Source organism: Sus scrofa, chromosome 12 (assembly GCF_054392235.1).
Source record: "Sus scrofa isolate SSC_HxYL_T2T_F1_AM1 chromosome 12, Sscrofa_HxYL_maternal_Yorkshire_Landrace_v2.0, whole genome shotgun sequence".
NCBI classification, from domain to species: domain Eukaryota; kingdom Metazoa; phylum Chordata; class Mammalia; order Artiodactyla; family Suidae; genus Sus; species Sus scrofa.
The window spans coordinates 2,201,381-2,221,754 of NC_139394.1; the positions used below are offsets into that span (position 1 = coordinate 2,201,381).

Sequence of the window (20,374 nt, forward strand, 5' to 3'; positions counted from 1 at the left end):
CTCAGGACAAGACAAGAATTTTAAATCTAGAGGAAACAAGCTTTCACAAGAAAGGAAGAGACGTGGGGTCCGTTTCGGGGCTCGGGTGCGAACAACGCATTTACCCAGTTGTGACCTGAGGACGGACCTCATCAAAATCAGGATGCGACTGGGGGAGAGAGAGATGGGAGAGGTTATGTGTGTCAGGCAGAAACTGGAAAAATAAGGAGCTCTACACCCTTACTTTCCGCAACGGATAACACCTCAACCTGAAAAATCAAGGAGGTGTTTAGCATGGAAACGAACACACTACAATGGGCTCCTCCAGGAAGAAGGGCGGCGGCTGCCCTACGTTTGCCTCGCAGCCTCCTCCACTCCTCTGGGGCGGGGCAGGGAGAGCGAATTTTGCTAATTTTAATGCTGAGGAACATCACCTTCTACCAGGTCTTTCACCCGCTGGAAAGCCCTCAGGAGGGCGTCGACGTGGGTTTTCTCTGTCTTCAGAACCAAGAGCTCATTCTTCCTCCGACTCAGCACTTCCTTCATGCTTTTCTCCTGGGTGGAAAGGCCTCTGTCACTCTCTGAAAGAAAAAAGGAAAAAGAACCCAATGGAACAAACAACCACATCTGTTTCAGGCCAAGCCTCTTCCCCCACCTGCTGTGAACACGCTCCTCGGCGGGCCAGGCTCTGGGGGGGGGTGACGCGCGCGGGGGAGGGGGGGGCTGTAGGTGGGGCTCAGATTGGATCCCTGGCCTGGGAACTTCCATATGCGGGGGTGGCCGAAAAAAGAAGAGAAAAAAAAGACGCCGAACGAAGGTGACGCCTCTAGAAGATACACAGGCAAACAGATGCTTCTGGCCCCCTACGCTCTCGGGGGCCTGAGGGCCTCGTCACAGCCTGATACTTACGTAACTGCCAGATGCTGAGGAACTGATCCACGTGTTTTACGATCAGCTCCAGGTGTCCCACCAAGATGGTTCCGTTGATGAGGTCCCTGGTCACTCCGGCGAACACAGAGTCTGCAATGCCCATGAGCTTCTTGCCTTCCTCGGTGATATGTGCTAGTATTTTCTCGTTGGTTCCTGATCAGGCGAAGAACAGAGTTAAAAAGAAGGCAGGCCCCCACCTCCTCCCCAGGCGATCGCATTGCCGAGAGGTCCTCGCGGCTCTGCCACGACTTCCACGCAACAAAGCAACGTCACTCCGTGTTTCCGTGTTTCCACGTGTGCTCCCCACACCTGCGATTCCGCTCTGCACAGGAGGTTTCACCCAAACTCCTCTCCCCAGGACTTCCTTTGCCACGAAGATGGCTCCGCAAAGGGCCCACGTCAGCCCAGCGAACCACGTTTCTCTGGTTTTGAAGACCTGTGCCCACTTCAGGACACTGAGGCTCGTTCTTAAAACTAGACCAGACCAGCTTTAAAATCTCCCAAGCTGAGAAGCCTTAGAGAAGAATAAACTGCCCCGAGGACACACGGACACCCAGCAAAGGCCGTCCACGTGGCCGGAAGGAGGAAACAAGAGACATCAATGGGATGCTGTATTCCCCACATCTTGGCTAGGTGGCAAAATTTTGAATGTGAACTTGAGGATCAACTTAGAAAGTTGAATTTTCAAATATACTTAATTGGACCACTGGAAGAAGGCTTCTCTCCCAGTCACATTAAGGCCATACAGTTGGGTCACGCTATTAAATGCACGTACAGCAGCCTATTCGTAACTGCAAAAATCTGGGAAGCAGCCAGGATCCCCTTTGGTAGGCGGATGGACAGACAAACCCCGTCCATCCCACAACGGAATATGATTCAACGGCAGAAGGAAGTGAGCTACGGAAAGGAACCTTAAATGCCTGCTGCTAAGTGAAAAAAGCCAACCTGAGGAGGCTGCCGGCCTCCCGGCTCCGACCCTACGACCTTCTGAGAAAGCACGATGGAGGGGAGGGGTCTCAGGGCAGTAACACCGCCGTGTATGATCCTGTGGACGCCTGTCATTACACATCTGTCAAAACCCCCAGAAAGGACCACGCCAAGAGAGAACCCGAACGGAAACCGTGGGCTTTAGTTATTAGTAACGCGTATCAGTGCTGGCTCCTCGGGTCTAACAATCCTGCATTATTAGTAATGTATCCATAACGCATCAGTTGTAACAATCCTTCCACCCCAAAGCAAGGTCTTAGCCACAGAGGAAACTGGCTGTGTGGACGGGTAAACACGGAAACGCTCTCTACTTTCTCTGAGCTTTTCCATCAGTCTAGAACTGCTCTAAAATATAAGGTCTATTCATTTAAAAGACACAGACTCGTTCCAAGTGAGCAGTTCTACAGGACCAAGAAGTCCCACATCAATCTTCTTAGTTTATCCCTGCAACACTGGCAGGGAAGGAACTTGGCTTTTGGGGGCGGGGAGGGCTCTCCCAGTAATGTGACGAAACGGAGACTCAGAATGACCTAACTTGGGATTTTTAGACCCAGCTGTGGTGCTTTCCGCTCTATCTGAATTGAGCGCCTCGCCCTTAACCCTGAGCATAGGGCGGTACACATCTCCCCGGCTTTGATGACAAACAACGTGGGTCATGGGGAGGGGAGAGCATCCGGCAGCACTTAGTCTTTGCCAAGGTCACCAGCGTGGGACTGGACATTTACAGGGCTCTCAGGATAGGAAAGAGACGGTTTCAGTGCCCGATACACTTGGGTTGGATTTTCGTTCTCAACACGTACTACCGTCGAGACCTTGGGGAGACACATGTTCTCTGCCTCAGAGTGTCGGTCTGAGGACTGGCAGGACCACCGTGCCCGCGCCGTAGCTGGTCTAGGGCAGGCACTCCACGAATGGTGGCTTCAGCCCTAGTGCTAATTTACCATATGAGATACTCTCAGCCTTCCTGGGTCCTTCTAATCAGGCTGCTTCTTTTGTCAAACATCAACCCACCATAACTAACAGGTCAAACACCCTGCCCCTACCCTGGGTCAGAAAGCACCACCGGCCAGAGCCCGGCACCCTCTGTGAACATACCCCACAAGTGGAAGAGCTGCTTGATGTCGGGCCATGTGAGCAGGTGTTTCAAAACCTCACCCAAATCATGTACAACTTGCCCTCTACTTCTCGGCCAAGACTTGGTGATCACAGCAGACACCAGGGTGCCACATTTCCACAGGTCTTCATAAGAGAGCTTCTCGAGGAGACTGGTCTGAGACTATAAGAAAACGAATAAAGAGAGGGAAATTTAGAAGGTTTGTTTGTTGGTTTGTTGTTGAATAACAGAAGTAACTGACAGCATTTCAGAAATCCCTTACAGCTAGTTTTACAAAGCCTCATAAAAACTGAAAGAGCAGAAAATGTCTCCCTTTCCTTAGGGCATGTCTGTTTCCCTGTGTACTGCCTCCTTAAGTGATGAACTGAAGCTGTGGAGACAGGGACACACAGACAGACACAACCCACTCGTCAACCCCCTTCTTCTGGCTCACTGCCAGCGTCTACATTTTTCTTGGGACTTTGATATGACGAAAAATATCAAACACAAGAGCTCCCTGGTGACTCGGCAGGTTGAAGATCCAGGGTTATCACTGCTTTGGCTCTGGTTACAGCTGTGGTGTGGGCTTGATCCCGGGCCCAGGAACTTCTGCATGCCACGGGCACAGTCACGCCCCACTGCCCCCACAAAAAAAATAACCCATCAAACCTAACACTAGTAAACCATTAGTACTGGTGTCCTTGGCATTCCTAACTGCAATTCTTTTAAAGTTGCCTACAAATAACACATACATTTTAACTCTTTCTGATTCCCCACCAAGAAACAGAACGTTTTCTGTCTTTAGGGTCACAAAGTTTCAGACATTAGTAAAAACAAGTGGAGTTAGGGTTAGTTTACAGTAGATACTTTCTGATATTTAAAAGGATAAAAGAAGACCATATCCAGTGACATATAAAAAGGATTCTAGGAGTTCCTGCTGTGGCTCAGGGGTAACAAACCCGGCGTAGGTCACAGATGTGGCTCGGATCTGGCATCGGCATTGCTGTGACTGTGGTGTAGGCTGGGAGCTGCAGCTCTGATTCAGCCCTTAGCCTGGGAACTTCCATATGCAACAGGTGCAGCCCTGAAAAAGAAAAAAAAAAAGATTCTTTACCATGACCAAGCGGGGTTTATTCCGGGGATGAAGGTCACTTTAACATAAAGAGCCAGCTGTCATACACCTATCAACGGCGGGGGGGGGGGGGGGGAGTTTCACATGCCACGTCCACAGACACCGAAAAGGCGCCTGACCAACTCCAACACTGTTTCATGGTAAATATTCAACAAACTAGGACCAGAAGGGTCCCCCTCGACCCGACAAAGGGCACCTACGCCACACCCACACTCCATCGGAAGACCGAAAGCTTCCCCCAGACCAGGCACCAGACAAGGAGGTCCGCCCTCCCCACCTGCTTCCCTCCTCGCCCTGGGGTTCCGGCCAGGACCTCCAGGCAAGAACCAGACAGTGCGGCACTCAGGCTGGAAAGGAGGAAAGAGAAGTAGAACTAGCTGTATCCACCTAAGACATGACATAATATATAAACCCCTAAAGAACGCACACGCACCACACACACACACACACACGCGCGCGCGCGCACACACACGCGCGCACACACACGCACACCCGGCACGAGGTTGTTCCTAAGAGGCAGCGTAAGGCAAACTCTCTTTGCACGTTCAGGGTTTCCTAAGTGCATTGATAGAATCTTGTCCACTTTATACATCTTCTCCCACAGTTTCTGTCAACCTTCGGGATCCTTCCCTGCGTGCTAAGCAAGTGCTCTGCAACTGCAGGTGGCAATGGTAAAAGGGTATTTTGGAGCGGCCTGTGAGACGGCTGGAGGTCACCCAGGAGCCACTCCAGCTGCGGCTTGGAACAGCCGCGCTGTAGCAGGAGGCTGAGTGGGTGGAAGGTACTGGATTTCAGGCTGGGAAGGGGATGCCCAGAGCCCACGTTGCACGCACGCAGGGTCTCAGAACCAGCCTTCGGCTGATGACATCGGAAGGCACGTGGGACCCTTAACGCAGTTGCTGGGGGCCTGGGGAGGCTGCTCACCTGGCAGACCAAGCTCACGGCTTCGATGGCGCACTTCTCGAAGCATTTCGACACACTGTCTTCCGCGCCCTCGGCATCCCAGGTGGTGCTGCTGAAGGCGAAGATCTGGGAGAGAGGCCTCTCCTGCAAGACGGGCGGGGACGGGGAGAGGCTGGGGCGCTGCACCCTCAGACGCCACGGAATGAAGACACCTAGTAATCTTCACTGTCCTAGTACCGCATCAGCTCCCTGTCAGGCTGACCCCCGTCCGTTCCATGCCAAGCATGTCTCCTCGCCCCCAACCATCAGACCCTCAAGGCTAAAAAATTCGCACTGTGTAGAAAAAGCCTCAGGCACCGCCGCACTGCGAACACAGGGACATTTTGCTTTTAAAGATTTTTTTCCTTGCTTCTCTTTTCCCAAAGAGACGCACTGAACAGTTACAAATGAAACCGTCCCATCCTGTTGTGAAACACCCTTATTTCCCAGGGTCGCAGGCCTTCGTTAGAACGAGGAGCACGTTTGCCTTCCCCCACTTGTCACTGGTTAATAAGGCTCCTGTCACCGACGGGCTCCTTGGAGCTGGCACATAAAGGGCAGTTCCTCTTAGAACCCCGTGCTTGCCGAGGGCTCCATGGGGCCCGGACCCTGTGCCCTCACTCTCTGGAATGCCATTGAGGGCCACACGATCAAGGCTGGATCAGGAACGCGGGCACGTGAACGCAGGCCCTGCCCATTCGAAGGCGCTCCTCACAGGTGTTAGTTCCCCAAACGGTCTGGTTTCCGTCAACTTCTGAAAGGAACGCCCCCGACATCCCGTACCTGTTTGAGCCTCCCTTCCATGTCCCCCAGCAGCGTTTCCTTCCAGCCGAGCTCCACGGGGAAGTGTATTTCCACCAGCCGCCTCCAGATCTGCAAAACCCACATGTAAGCAACAGCCACAAAGACGCCAAGATGCCACGATGGAATCCGATGGTAACAGGAAGAGCGCAGGGCTTCGAAGACACCTGGATTCAGACACATCTTTGTCCCAGTGGTCCACTGTGTCACTAGCGAGTCAGGGCAACCCACCTTAGCCTTACAAGACAAAGGGCGCTGACCAGACCAGGTCGCCAGGGTGGGCCCTTCCGCCATGTGACGGTTTTATTCTGAAAGGACGTCCCATTGTTTAACTTCAAAAAAAACCTCAAAATTAACAGGAAGTTGCAACAACAGCACAAGGACGGCCTTATACCTTCAGGAGACTCCCCACTGGCAACGCCAGGCGTGGCTGCTTTATCTCCTCTTTGGGGGCTCCCTGTCTCCCTAGAATTAGACCCACTGGAAGGAAGCTGCAGATGTTGCACCCTTTGGCCCCCAAGACCTGGGCAGGCCCCCCCCAACACCACGCCCTTGTGCTGCACGTGGCAGCTCAGGGACCCCTCTGAGGCCCTTCGGGGGTGTGACGGCCTCCCAGAGGGGGGCCCGACCCCCACCCCCATTTCTCTCCATCTCGGGCGTCCCTGCTGTGTGGGCCCAGGATCTAACCAGGGACACACACGGCATTTAGTGACCTCGTCTCTTCTCTGAAAGAGTTCTGCGGCCCTTTTGTACCTTCTTCCTTCCTCTTACGATGCTGGTAACTTTGAAAAGTCCAGGCTGCCTGCTCTTGAGGTGGCCTCCTGACCTGATCTATCTTGGAACTCCCTCGGGCTTAGATTCAGGTTACATGGAGGGGACAAAACATCATCAGATGGAGCTGCACAGAAAACGCGCCCTTTGTAGGTCACGTGGGAGGGGCGGCCAGGGACACTGCTGCCCCCCAGGGCCTCCCACAGGGCGGCCATGAGCCCTGTCCACCGGGGCTGAGGCCAGGCCTGCCCGAGGCCACGCCCTCCTCACCAGGTCTCCCCACGGTAAGCACGGTCTCTCCCGGTGTTAAATTTTCATTTGTTGGGGGGGGGTCCCTGGACGCCCTGTTCTCTGATGCTGGGTCGTGGAGGGACGGTTTTATTCTGCGGTTTTGTTTGCTTTTAAAGATGAATCAATAAACTTTAACGCAACATAACACAAAAAGTCACTGCGATGGTTACAGGCTCCGCGTTACAAGGAACCTTTGAGAAACTACCGCTTTTTGAGTTTTAATGTAATATCAAAGGCCCCTGAAACATGTTTCCCTTTTGCAGCTACACAAGCACGGGAGGCAGGATTTTCTTCACATATTTTAACCAAAACAACATATTGCAAGAAACCGAGGCAGAGCAGATGAGAAAAGCCAGCTGCCTTCCCCTGGGCTTAACATTGAAGACACTTGCAAACATGGGAACGAACGCCATACTTCCCACCAATTTCCTTTGCTTCGGAAATTACAATTATCTTTTGTAAAAATATGATGTTTGACGGCTTTCTATTGCAATTGCTTCTTCTACATTTATTAGTCATCATTCTCCCATTAAAAAGATCGGTCCTTCCTCTTCTTCCTGAAAGTATGTTTACAGTGTCAATGAACTGAGACCTACTCGTGGTCATTGCTCGCTTTGATACCCCGGTGGCCCCGGGTTTGGCTATGGACAGACTAGCTTCTGTTAACTTTTTTTTGTCTTTTTGCCTTTTCTAGGGCCGCTCCCAAAGAATATGGAAGTTCCCAGACTCGGGGTCCAATCGGAACTGCAGCTGTCGCCCTACCCCACAGCCACAGCAATGCAGGATCCAAGCCGCATCTGTGACCTACACCACAGCTCAGCGCCAGATCCTTAACCCACTGAGTGGGGCCAGGGGTCTAACCTGCATCCTCATGGATACCAGTCATATTCGTTTCCGCTGAACCAGGAGAGGAACTTACGTTTCCTTTCTTGAAAATGTAATAATTCTGTTTTTATTTATGTATTCTGCTTTTTAGGGCTGCATTCTCGACATATGGAGGTTCCCAGGCTAGAAGTCTCATTGGAGGTATGGCTGCCAGCCTACACCACAGCTACAGCAATGCAGGATCCAAGCCACGTCTGTGACCTACACCGCAGCTCACAGCAACACCGGATCCTTAACCCACTCAGCGAGGCCAGGGACTGAACCCACAACCTCGTGTTTCCTGGTCAGATTCGTTTCCACTGCGCCACGACGGGAACTCCGAAATGTAGTAATTTTAGATGTACAGAAACATTGCAAAGACAGCAGAGCGTCTCAGATGCTCTCAGCCCAGCTTCTCCGAGGGCTAACCCCTCACAGAGCCACGGCACAGGTATCGAAGGCAAGAAATTAGCATCGGCAGATCACCGGGAACTAAACTACCGGCTTTACTTGGATTTCACCGCCTTTTCCCACAAACATCCTTTGACCATCGGGACCTAACCTAGGATGTGACCTTGGGTCTAGTCCCATTTCCCTGTGGCCTGTCACCACTTGTCTTGAAGCGCTTTTACTTTCAGACAAAACAAGGTGCTTCAGGCCAGCCTCGCACCTCTTCTGCCCCGCTTCTGGAACCTGCTGTCCTTTCAGAGGCTCAGGGGTTTTTCCGAGGAGAAACAGCATTGAGAAGCCATGACTGCAGCTATGGGTATGTCCCACAGACCTGGGTGGCACGGTCCTCAGGCCCTTTCAGTGGACGGAGCAAAGAACTGCTGTTTAAATTATGAGTTCACCAATAACTCTAGTTCCCTCCCAAACCTCAGGCCTCCCCGCCCCCTGCTCCCATGCGTCCCTGCTCCAGTGAGCAAGAAGCAGGCTTCCCAAAGCACCGAGCCTTGGAGTTTCCGTCGTGGTGCAGCGGAAAGGAATCCAACTAGGAACCATGAGGTTGAGGGTTTGAACCCTGGCCTCAATCAGTGGGTTATGGATCCGGCGTTGCCATGAGCTGTGGTGCAGGACACAGACGTGGCTCGGATCTGATGTTGTTATGGCTCTGGCATGGACCGGCAGCTGTAGCTCCGATTAGACCCCCTAGCCTGGGACCCTCCATATGCCAAGGGTTTGGCCCTAAAAAGTCCCCCCCCCAAAAAAAAGAAAAAGAAAAAAAAAAAAAAAAAAAAAGCAAAGCACTAAGCCTTGCGTCAGTCTGCTCAGCCCTACAGCACACAACATAGCTCCGTCCATTCTGCTGCCAACAACAAAACTTCTAAATCAAGTTCCAGATGTGTGCGTGTTTGCTGTGACCTTAGACTCTGTGCCTCTGAGAGTGAGTGATCCAAGTTCTGGGCTCTGGGTGTCGTTTAATGATTTTTCCCCTCAGTGGGGGAGGCGGTACATCGGCTAGCGTGTAGCCCTTGTCTCTTGCACTTGATCCTGATCCGCTGAAGTGTCCCTGGAAGACAGCAGCCTCCTCAAGGCGGCTGGATGAGGTCAGAAGGCCCTTGGATTGGTTGGCTTATCTCACTTTCTAGAAGTCTGTCCTGGAGCCAACAGCCTTTCCGAGCTGGGGGAGGCGGGCCCACTCTGCTCCGAGGCTGAATGGGAGGGTGGCGGAGGGCCTGTGCTGGGGGCTGGTCTACCTGTGCCTGAGCCCATCCCCCACGCCCTCTGCGCGTGGCCAGACCTTGGTGACTGCCTTCAGCAAACAGGGGAGACAGCAGCACCCGCCTCGGAGGGATGCTCAATCAGGTCGTAACTCTTTCTTCTTTCACCTTCATACTGCATTTAACTTAGAATTTTTCTCCCACATCACTGGACAACAGCTGTCTTTAACTCCTACTTAATGCGCATGGAATCTTGAGATAAAATTTACGAATTCAACTTCGCTTTGGTAGGATTTAACTCTACTGGTCTGAAAGCTTGCATAGCAATGAGAGACGGCTTTTCTGATGTTTAATTGAAAGAAGTTGGACCTAGGGAGTTCCCGTCATGGCGCAGTGGTTAACGAATCCGACTAGGAACCATGAGGTTGCGGGTTCGGTCCCTGCCCTTGCTCAGTGGGTTGGGGATCTGGTGTTGCCGTGAGCTACGGTGTGGGTTGCAGACGTGGCTCGGATCCCGCGTGGCTGTGGCTCTGGCGTAGGCCGGTGGCTGCAGCTCCGATTCGACCCCTAGCCTGGGAACCTCCGTATGCCGCAGGAGCGGCCCAGAAATGGCAAAAAGCCAAAAAGAAAGAAAAAAAGAGAAGAAGTTGGACCTAGAGATGATCATCCTCAGTGAAGTGAGCCAGAGAAAGAGCTCACCTCATGCTGTCACTTACGTGAGGAATCTAAAAGATGATACAGACAGGCTGACTTACAGAACAGAAACAGACTCTCTGACATAGGAAGCATATTTATGGTTACCAAAGGGGAAAGCTTGGGATTGACAGACACACACGACCACAGGTAACACAGGCAACCAGCAAAGCCCCACTGCACAGCACAGGGAACTATATTCAACATCCTACAACAAACCACCGCGGAAAGGAATACAAAAAGGAGTGCATCCATGTATAACTGAGTTCCTTTGCTGCGTGGCATAAACTCACACAACATTATACATCAATTATTCCTCAAGCAAAGAACAGGAGAAGGCGACATTTGCAACGCTGCGTCTTTTTGGGGTGCATATTCTAGTCTATCCCAGGAGGGATTTCTATGTGCACAAACATTCTCTCTTGGTGGAAAAGGGCTCGAGGACGCGGAGGCCTGGGTCTAGTTAGGAGGTAGAGGAAAGGCCTGGACGCCCTAGGCACTGGCTACCCTGCCCAGGTGGACGCAGGAAGGGGGAAGCACGGGTGAGTTTGTGAATGTGAGTCTGGAACCGGCTCCCATCAGAGCCGCTCGTCACACGCTGCCCTGCCACGTGGGAGGCTGGCCGGGAGCGGGCGAAACTCTACGGATCGTAGCCTTGGTTCGCCCAAGTGTCTCTTTAGGATCTTTTCTCAGCGGCCCTCACCTCTTTGGTCTTTGAGGGAACAGGATGGGAAACGGACTTGGCGTCATAGAAACAGGGCGGGTAGGCGACGCTGCAGGAGCCAGCCCAGTGCTCCAGGCAGGTGTCACCACCCCCACGCGCAGGACCAGAGAAACGCTCACGTCCAGAGCAAAGACCATTTCAGTGGGTTCCACGGTATCGCCCACACCCTGGACACGCAGAGGTACAGCCTTCACGACCTCGAGAGCGTAGGAAGAGACGCGGGAACAAGACGGGAGCGGGCGCGAAGCCTCTAGCCCTCTGCTGGTCCCCCTGCCGGCTGCTGGGACCCATCGGGTCTCCTTGGCCCTCCCCTGCCCCTCCTTCTCCCCTGGCTCCGTTTCCTGAAGCCCCCCCTGCCTCTCGACCTCTGGGGCCGATTTCTGGTCCCCCACGTGCAGATGCCGTTCTACCCGGGCCGCTTTCAAGCGGCTCCCGCTGTCCGTCTCAGCCTTCCGCTCCCACCCCGTGAAACGGACCCGCAACTCCACACTGGATCGGACACGGCCCTGCAGCCTCGCCAACAGCACGGGGACCATGGGCCCCATGCCAGGGTGCCCGTGGCCTTGAGTCCCGTGAGGGAAGCAGCTGCCCGTTCTGCAGGCGGGAAACACCGCGTCCCCCGCGCTCGGGGCTTTTACCTTAATCTCCTCGGGGTACGTGAACCTGACATTAGATGACAAGACCCCAGTCTGGAACACGCGATTCTGAAAAACTCTCTGAAACCACGATCTGGTAGCAGCGAGAGTCCCCTGGAAGACCGTTGCTACTGAATTCTTCTCTCCAGCTTCACTGTGCTGCCCTCCTGCCGAATCCTGGCAACCGCAGAGACATAGACAGAATTTAAGGGTCCCCTCCCACCTCCACGGAGACCCGCTGGCTCGGCCACAGCCTGCAGGTTTGCAGCACCTTCACTTCCCCAGAGGATCTGGGGCTCACTCTGGGTGGGAGGCAGAGGGCACAGGGTGGGAGGAGCAGCGGGGACCCCATCCAAAGGCCTGCGGCAACCATGCCTGGCCGGTGGGAAGCCTTGTGGGCTCCGACAGGCCTCCCCAGGCGGGGAGAAAAGCATGCACTGGGGCCTGGAATTTCAGGCCGCTCAGAGAAGCTGAGCTGGTGCAGCCCTGCCCCTTGGTGACAGGGACGGTCTGTGGCCAGAGGCAAAGCCATGCCGCCCCCTGGTGCGCTTCCCTCGAGGCTCTCCCTTCCCCCTCTCCCTGGGAAGCCCCTTCTCCCCGGGGCCCGGGGCTGGGGGCAGGTATCTCTCCTGCCCCCCTGCTGACCAGAAGCACCTTCACCTCAAAGCGGATGCAGCCCAGGACCGGCCCCATTCGACAGAGGCCTCTCCCACTTCTGAATGTGGCTCTTTTCTTTGGCATCAACCAGCCTCACAAATTGTGTAATTGTCAGCACCTCCCAAAACTGGATCTGTGGGTGTCCCTTCCTCCCTCCAGAGATGCTTGGCCTCAGGGTTCCACTGGGTGGCGAGGCGGGTACCCAAGCAGCTGCCCGCTGAGTGGGAGACCAGCCAATAACCACAACATGTGCCAACATGGGAAGCATGAGCTGCTTTCGAGGCACATACCGGGTGCTGTAGCCAGCCTGCAGGGAGGGGGTTCTGCCCTGAAAGATTCGGGGACCTCTGGCCAGCACAGGAGGGCAGGGGTACAGGGGTGACGGGAGCACAGTACACAGATGCAGGTGGCAAGAGCCAGCGACAGTTCTCAGCTGAAGTCCGGGCAGGCGGGCCCATGCCTAATGTCCCTGAACGGCCCAAAGCATCAGAAGCTTCAGCAGGGTGTGTATGCCCCCTGGGATCTGGCCTCGCCCGGCCCTCAGGCCCACCTCCAGCCACACTCCACGACCTGCAGGCCCTCCTCGCCAAGGCTGCGCAGGCTGCTCCCTGGCTCGTGGGAGCGCCAGCCCCTCCCAAGCCCCTCTGTTCCCAGGGCACCTTACAGACACTCTGCCTTGACACTAACCCACCTGTGTGCTCGCCAGACGGTCCCCCATGTCCCCTGCTGCCAGGGAGCTCCCTTCTCCATCTGAGTATCTCCTGCACCCGGCATGGGGCCAGCAGAGATCAGCCTTAATGAACAACCCAGGCCTGAAAATCTAGCGGAGAACCTCACCTTTGCTCCTTGACTTCCTGCATCTGATGACCTGTGAACCCTATTTATATCAGAGCACAACCAAAAGCTGTGCAAAAACCCTGCGTGTGCTTCGGTTTTATCTAATGTTAGGTTTTCAAGGCTTTCTGTTTTTTCGGCACAGGTAGACCAAACTGGCTTACATCCGTCTGATGCACTTAAGATTGCTATGTCTGCGGGAACGTGTACCTCCAGTAAGCGACACGTCTCGAATTTCTTAAATACAGGTTTTCTAGAAACTGACCCCTGGCTGGGACGGTTTAAATAACACCCACTTCAGGGGAAAGGAATCATCTTAACAGCAATGTTCGTTTCCACATGTAACCTCGGTGTTTTAAAGAAGAAACACTAAAAGGAATAAAGGTAACACATACACGTAGTTATCTCGTATCACTAATACCACAGTTCTAACCTGTAAAACGGTGAACAAGTAAGCGGCTGGTCTAAATAGGAAACCTTCTATCACCTTCCTGTGGAATTTCCAACTCCAGTGGGTGAAGACGACACAACAATGGGAAAAAAAAAGTGTTGCTGACACACACAACGCGGTGGATGGGTCTCAGAGACGTCACAGTGAGCAGAGAAAGCCAGGCACAAAAAGCAGGGTTCCGAGTTGGGCAAAACTAATCTGCAGGGGTCGCAATCAGGAGAAGGGTTACCCTGGGGGGTGAAGGGAGGGGACAGAGGTCTGGGATTCTCCTGTAGCCTGACGTGGGGGTGCCCCTGGGGGGAAGACTCTGGGTGTGTGGTCCTTGCCACCGTACGTGAGTTTCAGTGAAGAGGAAAAGAGCTCAAGTGGGAACGCCTGGCATGAGCATGCATAGCGGGGAGGGGGCTGGGGGGGGGCTGGGGGAGCTTGTCTGGGCACCTGCAGGGCGCTCCGGTTTACCCACTCAAGCTGATATGCTACACTTTAACCCCTGCACTGCCTCCTTCCTCCCGCCTCCCTTCCAACGTTAACTCCGGGGGGGCAAGCACGCAGACTCTGGTTCCCCAAAACGGTCTCGAAGCACAGAACAAAACCCAGCATCGAGCGGGTACCGATAAATATCTGTGACAGAATCAGCCACCTTGTCATTCCAGCAATTCTAGAACGGCTTATCTCCTTCCTGAATTGAGGATGCTTGCGATTCCATGTCTATCCTGGGTGTGACATCATGTGCACGTGTTCCACTTACCACTAGCGGTTTAAGTATAATAATTCTGCAAACAATCTCAGCAGATAAGGCGGGCATCTCATAAAACGTGTGGTCTTTTGTAATTCTGCAGGTAGTTTCATGGAGTTTCAGGCACACAGTCAAGTAGGACTGTATCAAGGGCTCCTCAAGCATCCTACCCCGCAAAGAGTTGAGAGAAATCATTGAAGTGGTTTCAGAGAAAGGGGGAAATAGTACCCATTATCCCTGATGAGCTCCTTCCCTTTAAACACCTGCAAGGAAGGCCTGTACTTGACCCCACAGAGGTTAACATCCAAAACGTTTCCATCAATCTTGAACTTGTGACTAAGACAACAAGGAAACAAAGCCCTCTGGGTTTGCCTCCATGGTCGGGACTATTTTAACAAAAGCAAATTAAACTATTTCCAAGTGTGTTCACTTATTTGAAAAAAAAAAAAAATCCTAGGATGTTTATTACCGAAAATTCAAAAACCATTTAATTTGAAGGCAAAAAAAAACCCAGAAAGACACAGGAAGCGAGAAAGAGAAAGAAATGCTAGAAGAGTATGTCCTGCAAGTAAAATCTCTTCCAGCTCTGCCTGGGCCAGCGTCCCTGCCAGGTCAGCGTCCCTGGCCAGACCAACGTCCCTGCCCACATCAGCGTCCCCTGCCGGGTCAGCGTCCCCGGCCGGACCAACGTCCCTACTTACTGACGGATGCGGGACCAGAGCTGAATTAGAAAGCTGATGAGGGTGGGGTTCAGAAGGCTGCGGGAGAGAGGGATTGCTGGGCGGTTCTGCACTGACAGAGGTAGGTGGGGGTCCCTGCAGTCGAGGCCCTGCTTGTGGTTAACAGAGATCCGACAGCAGGTCCTCTATTCCTGAGCACCCTAAGGAGTCAGGCGAGGTGATCCTGGCCGTGCCCCGAGACTCAAACACACCTTCTCCCCAACGTGTACTGGCCACTGTTCTGTGTTCTGCACACCGTGCCTTCAGGGTGTCAGAGGTCATACAGATTTGCAGGAGCAAATGATTTCAGATAATTACGGAAAGCTATCTTTGATTTTTCTTTTCAACTTCCCTAGCCTGAAAAACAAAAACCTGTAAAGACTGAACGATGATGAAATGCAGGGCACGACATGGATATGCAGCATGAAGGTGATCGCTTAAAAATAAATGACCAGGGAGTTCCCACTGCGGCTCAGCAGACACAAACCTGACTAGTGTCCATGAGGATGCAGGTTCGATCCCTGGCCTGACTCAGTGGGTTAAGGACCCAGCGTTGCCATGAGCTGTGGGGCGGGTCTCAGACACGGCTCGGATCTGGCGTTCCTGTGGCTGTGGTGTAGGCTGGCGGCTACAGCTCTGATTTGACCCCTAGCCTGGGAATCTCCATGTGCCACACATGCAGCCCTAAAAAGACCAAAAAAAAAAAAAAAAAAAGAGAGAGAGCGAGCGAGCGAGAGCAGAAGTGCACAGGAAAACAGCCAAATGGAAGTAAACCCAAATCTTAGCCGCTGATTTCTACGACTGTCCCCTTTTTTAAAAAGTAGGATGACTACACTAATACCTTGAACAAAGGAGTGAGATACAAACTGACTCAGGATCCTCCACATATGACAGCAAATATGCAAAACGGCCACTCCAGAGGGTACAACCAAGTATAAGAGAGACTAGATTTTGTTCATCTACTTACTTGTGCTGATAAGTATCCAGGAGGGACAAAAGCATTTGTAAAATACTCTTGATAGTCTAGAGTGGGGATGAAAAGAAAAAAGGAAAGGTTTGATCATGATGCCGCTGTCTTTGATGAAGCAGAGGCAAAAAATCCAACATAAATAAGGCATGACAATTACTACTTTTTTTTTTTTTTTTTTTTTGTCCCTTTTGCTATTTCTTTGGGCCGCTCCCGCGGCATATGGAGGTTCCCAGGCTAGGGGTCGAATCGGAGCTGTAGCCACTGGCCTACGCCAGAGCCACAGCAACGCAGGATCCGAGCCACATCTGCAACCTACACCACAGCTCACGGCAACGCCGCATCGTTAACCCTCTGAGCAAGGGCAGGGACCGAACCCGCAACCTCATGGTTCCTAGTCGGATTCATTAACCACTGCGCCACGACGGGAACTCCGACAATTACTTCTTTTCTTTCTATAAACAAGGTTTGAGGTGTTGAAGTACGAATCTTACACCTTTTACAAATAAAACTCGGGTCTTAAAATCTACCAGGGAACTAAGTCCAGTCTCTTGGGACAGACCGTGATAGAAAAATAATATAAGAAAGGGACTATACACACACACACACACACACGACTGGGTTACTTTGCCAAACAGCAGAAATTGGCGCAACACTGCAAATCAACTATGTTTACTTTAATTGAAAAATAAATAAATAAAATAAAAAACAAAAATGAGAAGGGAGTTCCCATTGCGGCACAGCAGAAACAAACCCAACTAGTATCCATGAGGATTCGGGTTCCATCCCCGGCCTCGGGATCCCAGCGTTACCGTGGCTGTGGTGTAGGCTGGCAGCTGCAGCTCTGATTCGACTCCTAGCCTGGGAAATTGCATGTGCCACAGGTGCGGCCCCAAAAAGCAAAAAATAAAACAATAAAAAATAAAAAGGAAAGGAAAAAACAAAAAATCAAATTATAGCATTTTCTCCACCCCCCGCAAAAATGAGGAAGGACGGGGGGCTACCAGCAAGGACCAGGGCTCGGGATAACTTCTAACCCTACCTCGCACAATCGCCCAGACCCAAAGGCTACTGTTTTCTTGAATTCTATTCACTGAAACAGAATAAACTCAAGGAAACCAGCCCTTTACCCGCAGAACAAGGGACCCCTCCCAGTTCCCTGGCTTCTAAGGGCTTCACCCTACCAGGTTTTCGGAAAAGGCGCCTCCCAGCTGTGACTGTCCAGCTGGTGGTCGGCTTCTGCTGAGCCAGGACTCAGGAGCCGACGGCAGACGACCAACCTCCAGGTTCGTGAGGGGGCCCTTGAGCTCTTGCAGCCGGTAGCAAGTCCCCAGAAGACAGTCCAGGATGTGAGAGGGAAAGCGGCTCAGGTATTCACTGCACTCTCTCATGTAGCAAACCAGCGTCCTCAGAGGGAGCAGGCTGAACCAGGAGCGGAACAGACGCGCATCCACACTCAGCAAGTGTCTGTTCTTTCCCATGAGCTGCACCAGCTGTTTCCTGGAGGAGGGAGGTCGGGACAGAGCAAGGGCAGCAGTGAGATGGGCAAGACGGACAAGGCTGGGTAAACCCGCGCGAGGAGGGGTCCAGAAAGTCAGATTCGATCAATCAAAGGAGAACCATAGCTACTGCATTAAAAATCCACCCACAGGGATGCACCCCGAGGACACTGTGTCCAGTGAAAACTGCCGGTCACGAAAGGACAGTGACAACGATGACGCCACCTCGGTGAGGTCCCTCGAGGAGTCAGGTTCATGGCCAGATAGCAGAGTGAGGGCTGCCACGGCTGGGTCGGGGAGAGACAACGGCGAGGGGCGTGCTTCGGTTTTTTGCTTTTGGCCACAGTGTCCAGCGGCTTGATGTGGGATCTTAGTTCTCAGACCAGGGACTGAACCGGGGCTGCAGCGGTGAGAGCACCGAGTCGGAACCACTAGGGAGCGAGCGCCTGACAACTGTTTCATGGGGACAGAGTTTCGGTTTTACAAGATGGAAAGTTCTTGAGGTGGATGGGGGTGACAGTCGCATGACAAGGTGAATGTACTTCATGCCACCGAACTGTATGCTTTAAATAATTAACGCGGTAAATTGTTTGTTGTGTTTGTTCTACCACAACAATGAAAGCACTCACTAAGAATTAAGCATTTTTCAGCTTGATTGAGATGTAACTGGCATAGGACACTAAGTTTAAGGTGTATAATGTGTGGATTAGATACATCTTTTTGTTGGGTTTTTATTTTTTGGTTTTTTGGGTTTTTTTTAGCTTTTTAGGGCCATGCTCACAGCATATGGAGGTTCCCAGGCTAGGCGTCCAGTCTGAGCTCGAGCCACCGGCCTATGCCACTGCCACAGCAACACCATATCCAAGCCTTGTCTGTGACCTACACCACAGCTCACAGCAACGCCAGATCCTTATCCCACTGAACAAGGTCAGGGATCGAACCCACAACCTCACGGTTCCTCGTCGGATTCATTTCCGCCGTGCCATGATGGGCACTCCGGATTAGACAAATTTACATACTGCAAAGTGATCACCACCATATCATCACCGACACCTGCATCCACTGTGTCGCACAGGCACCACTTCTCTTCTATGGTGAGAACATTCAGACTTACTCTCTTAGCCGCCTCGAGGTATACAGTCATACAACAGCGAGATTATCATTAGCCTCAGTGTGCAGCGGTGTGATATGCGAATCTCAGTTGCCACACCAGGTACGGAACCCAGGCTACAGCAGCGGAAGCACCAAATCCTAGCCACTTGACCACCAGGGAGCTCCCTAATACAACGTCATTAACTACAGTCACCACGCTGTGCGTGAACTCCCCAGAAAGGACTCATCTTCTAAATGGAAGTCTGCAGCCTTTGACCAGCATCTCCCCTTTTCCCTGCACCCAGTAATTGTTATTCTCCTCTCTGCTTCATAAAACCTTAATTTAGCTCAGGACTTCGATAAAAACCCATAGGCTAGATCCTACTGGATGCGGGCGGGGAGGGCAGATGAGACCTGGAATAGTTCCCATGACAAAAGACAAGCTAAACAGAGGGTGTTATCCGAGCTTGGAAACGAGTGCCAGCATTCACTATTTGTACTGAATGTGCATTTTTCATTTAATTTTTGTGCTTAAATTTGATTATCCTTTCTCTTGCACAGCCTGTGCTCTCTGTGGCTGCCTTAAGAAATCTCTGCTTGCCCCAGCGTGGTACTTGGCTCCCTCAGTGTGCACAGCCTCTGACTCCTGCAATTCCGCCTTCAGACACTCATCTTGAGAAAATAACTGGCCAGGGAAACTCACAAAGAACCGCAACCAACCGTGCCGACAAAGGGAAAGTGCAGGCACAGTCCACGTGTCCAGGAACAGAGAACGAGCTAAAAAATGTTACAGCACGAAGCAGTCATCACAATAGTAGGTGCATATCGACTGGCAAACATTGTCCACAAAATACTCTTAGGTGAGAAGAGCAGGTTGGAAAACAGGATAAAACAAAAGAAATAACCTACCGTAGAGGCAAGGGATGAGGGGGAATCAGATAAAAGCCGTCAAAAGGCACAGCTTCTGAGAGTTCCCATTGCGGCACAGCGGAAACAAACCCAACTAGGAACCATGAGGTGCGGGTTCAATCCCTGGCCTCGCTCAGTGGGTGAAGGATCTGGCGTTGCCAGGAGCTGTGACGTAGGTCAAAGATGTGGCTCAGATCTGGCATGGCTGTGGCTGTGGTGTAGGCCAGCAGCTGCAGCTCCGATTCGACCCTGAGCCTGGGAACCTCCATATGCCACGGGTGCGGCCCTAAAAAGACCAAAAAAAAAAAAAAAAAAAAAAGGCACAGCTTCCCTTACAAGATGAAAAGTGCTAGAGATGCAACGTACAATGTAATAAATATTAACAGTGCTGTGTGTATATGTGAAAGTTGTTTGGAGAGTAAATCCTAAGAGCTCTCACTATGAGGGAATTTTTTTTTCTATTTCTTTAATTTTGCATTTATGAGACAACAGTTCACTAAATTTTTGTGGTCATCATTTCAGGATCTAAGTCTGGTTGCTTTGCTGCACACCTTAAACTTAGTGCTAGATGTCCATTATATCTCAGTAAAACGAAGAACAATAAACGTAGGAGGTCCTGTCATGGCTCAGTGGAAGCAAATCTGACTGGCATCCATGAGCACGCAGGTTCCATCCCTGGCCTCACTCAGTGGCTTAGGGACCTGGCGTTGCCGTGAGCTGTGGTGCAGGCCACAGACATGGCTCAGATCTGGTGTGGCTGTGGCTGTGGTGTAGGCCGGCAGCTGCAGCTCTAATTCGACCCCTAGCTTGGGAACCTCCATATGGTGTGGGTGTGGCCCTAAAAAGACTCTCTCTATATATACATACACACATTATCTCTTGTGGGTTTTTTATTCTTTTTAGGGCCTCACCCGCAGCATATGGAAGTTCCCAGTCTATGGGTTGAATAGCATCTGCAGCCACAGCCACTCCAAATCCAAGCCGTATCTTCAACCTACACTGCAGCT

At 52.2% G+C, this 20,374-nt stretch overlaps 1 protein-coding gene across 1 annotated transcript in view; it reads right to left on the reverse strand.

The window, feature by feature from the left end:
• RNF213 (ring finger protein 213) overlaps positions 1-20,374 on the reverse strand; it is a 119,564-nt gene that overhangs the window by 66,206 nt on the left and 32,984 nt on the right. The window contains 9 exon segments of the mRNA NM_001444554.1: positions 414-560; positions 889-1,062; positions 2,992-3,172; positions 5,046-5,168; positions 5,847-5,936; positions 11,507-11,680; positions 14,194-14,347; positions 15,868-15,923; positions 17,052-17,367. Coding sequence (NP_001431483.1) covers positions 414-560; positions 889-1,062; positions 2,992-3,172; positions 5,046-5,168; positions 5,847-5,936; positions 11,507-11,680; positions 14,194-14,347; positions 15,868-15,923; positions 17,052-17,367 — 1,415 coding nt within the window.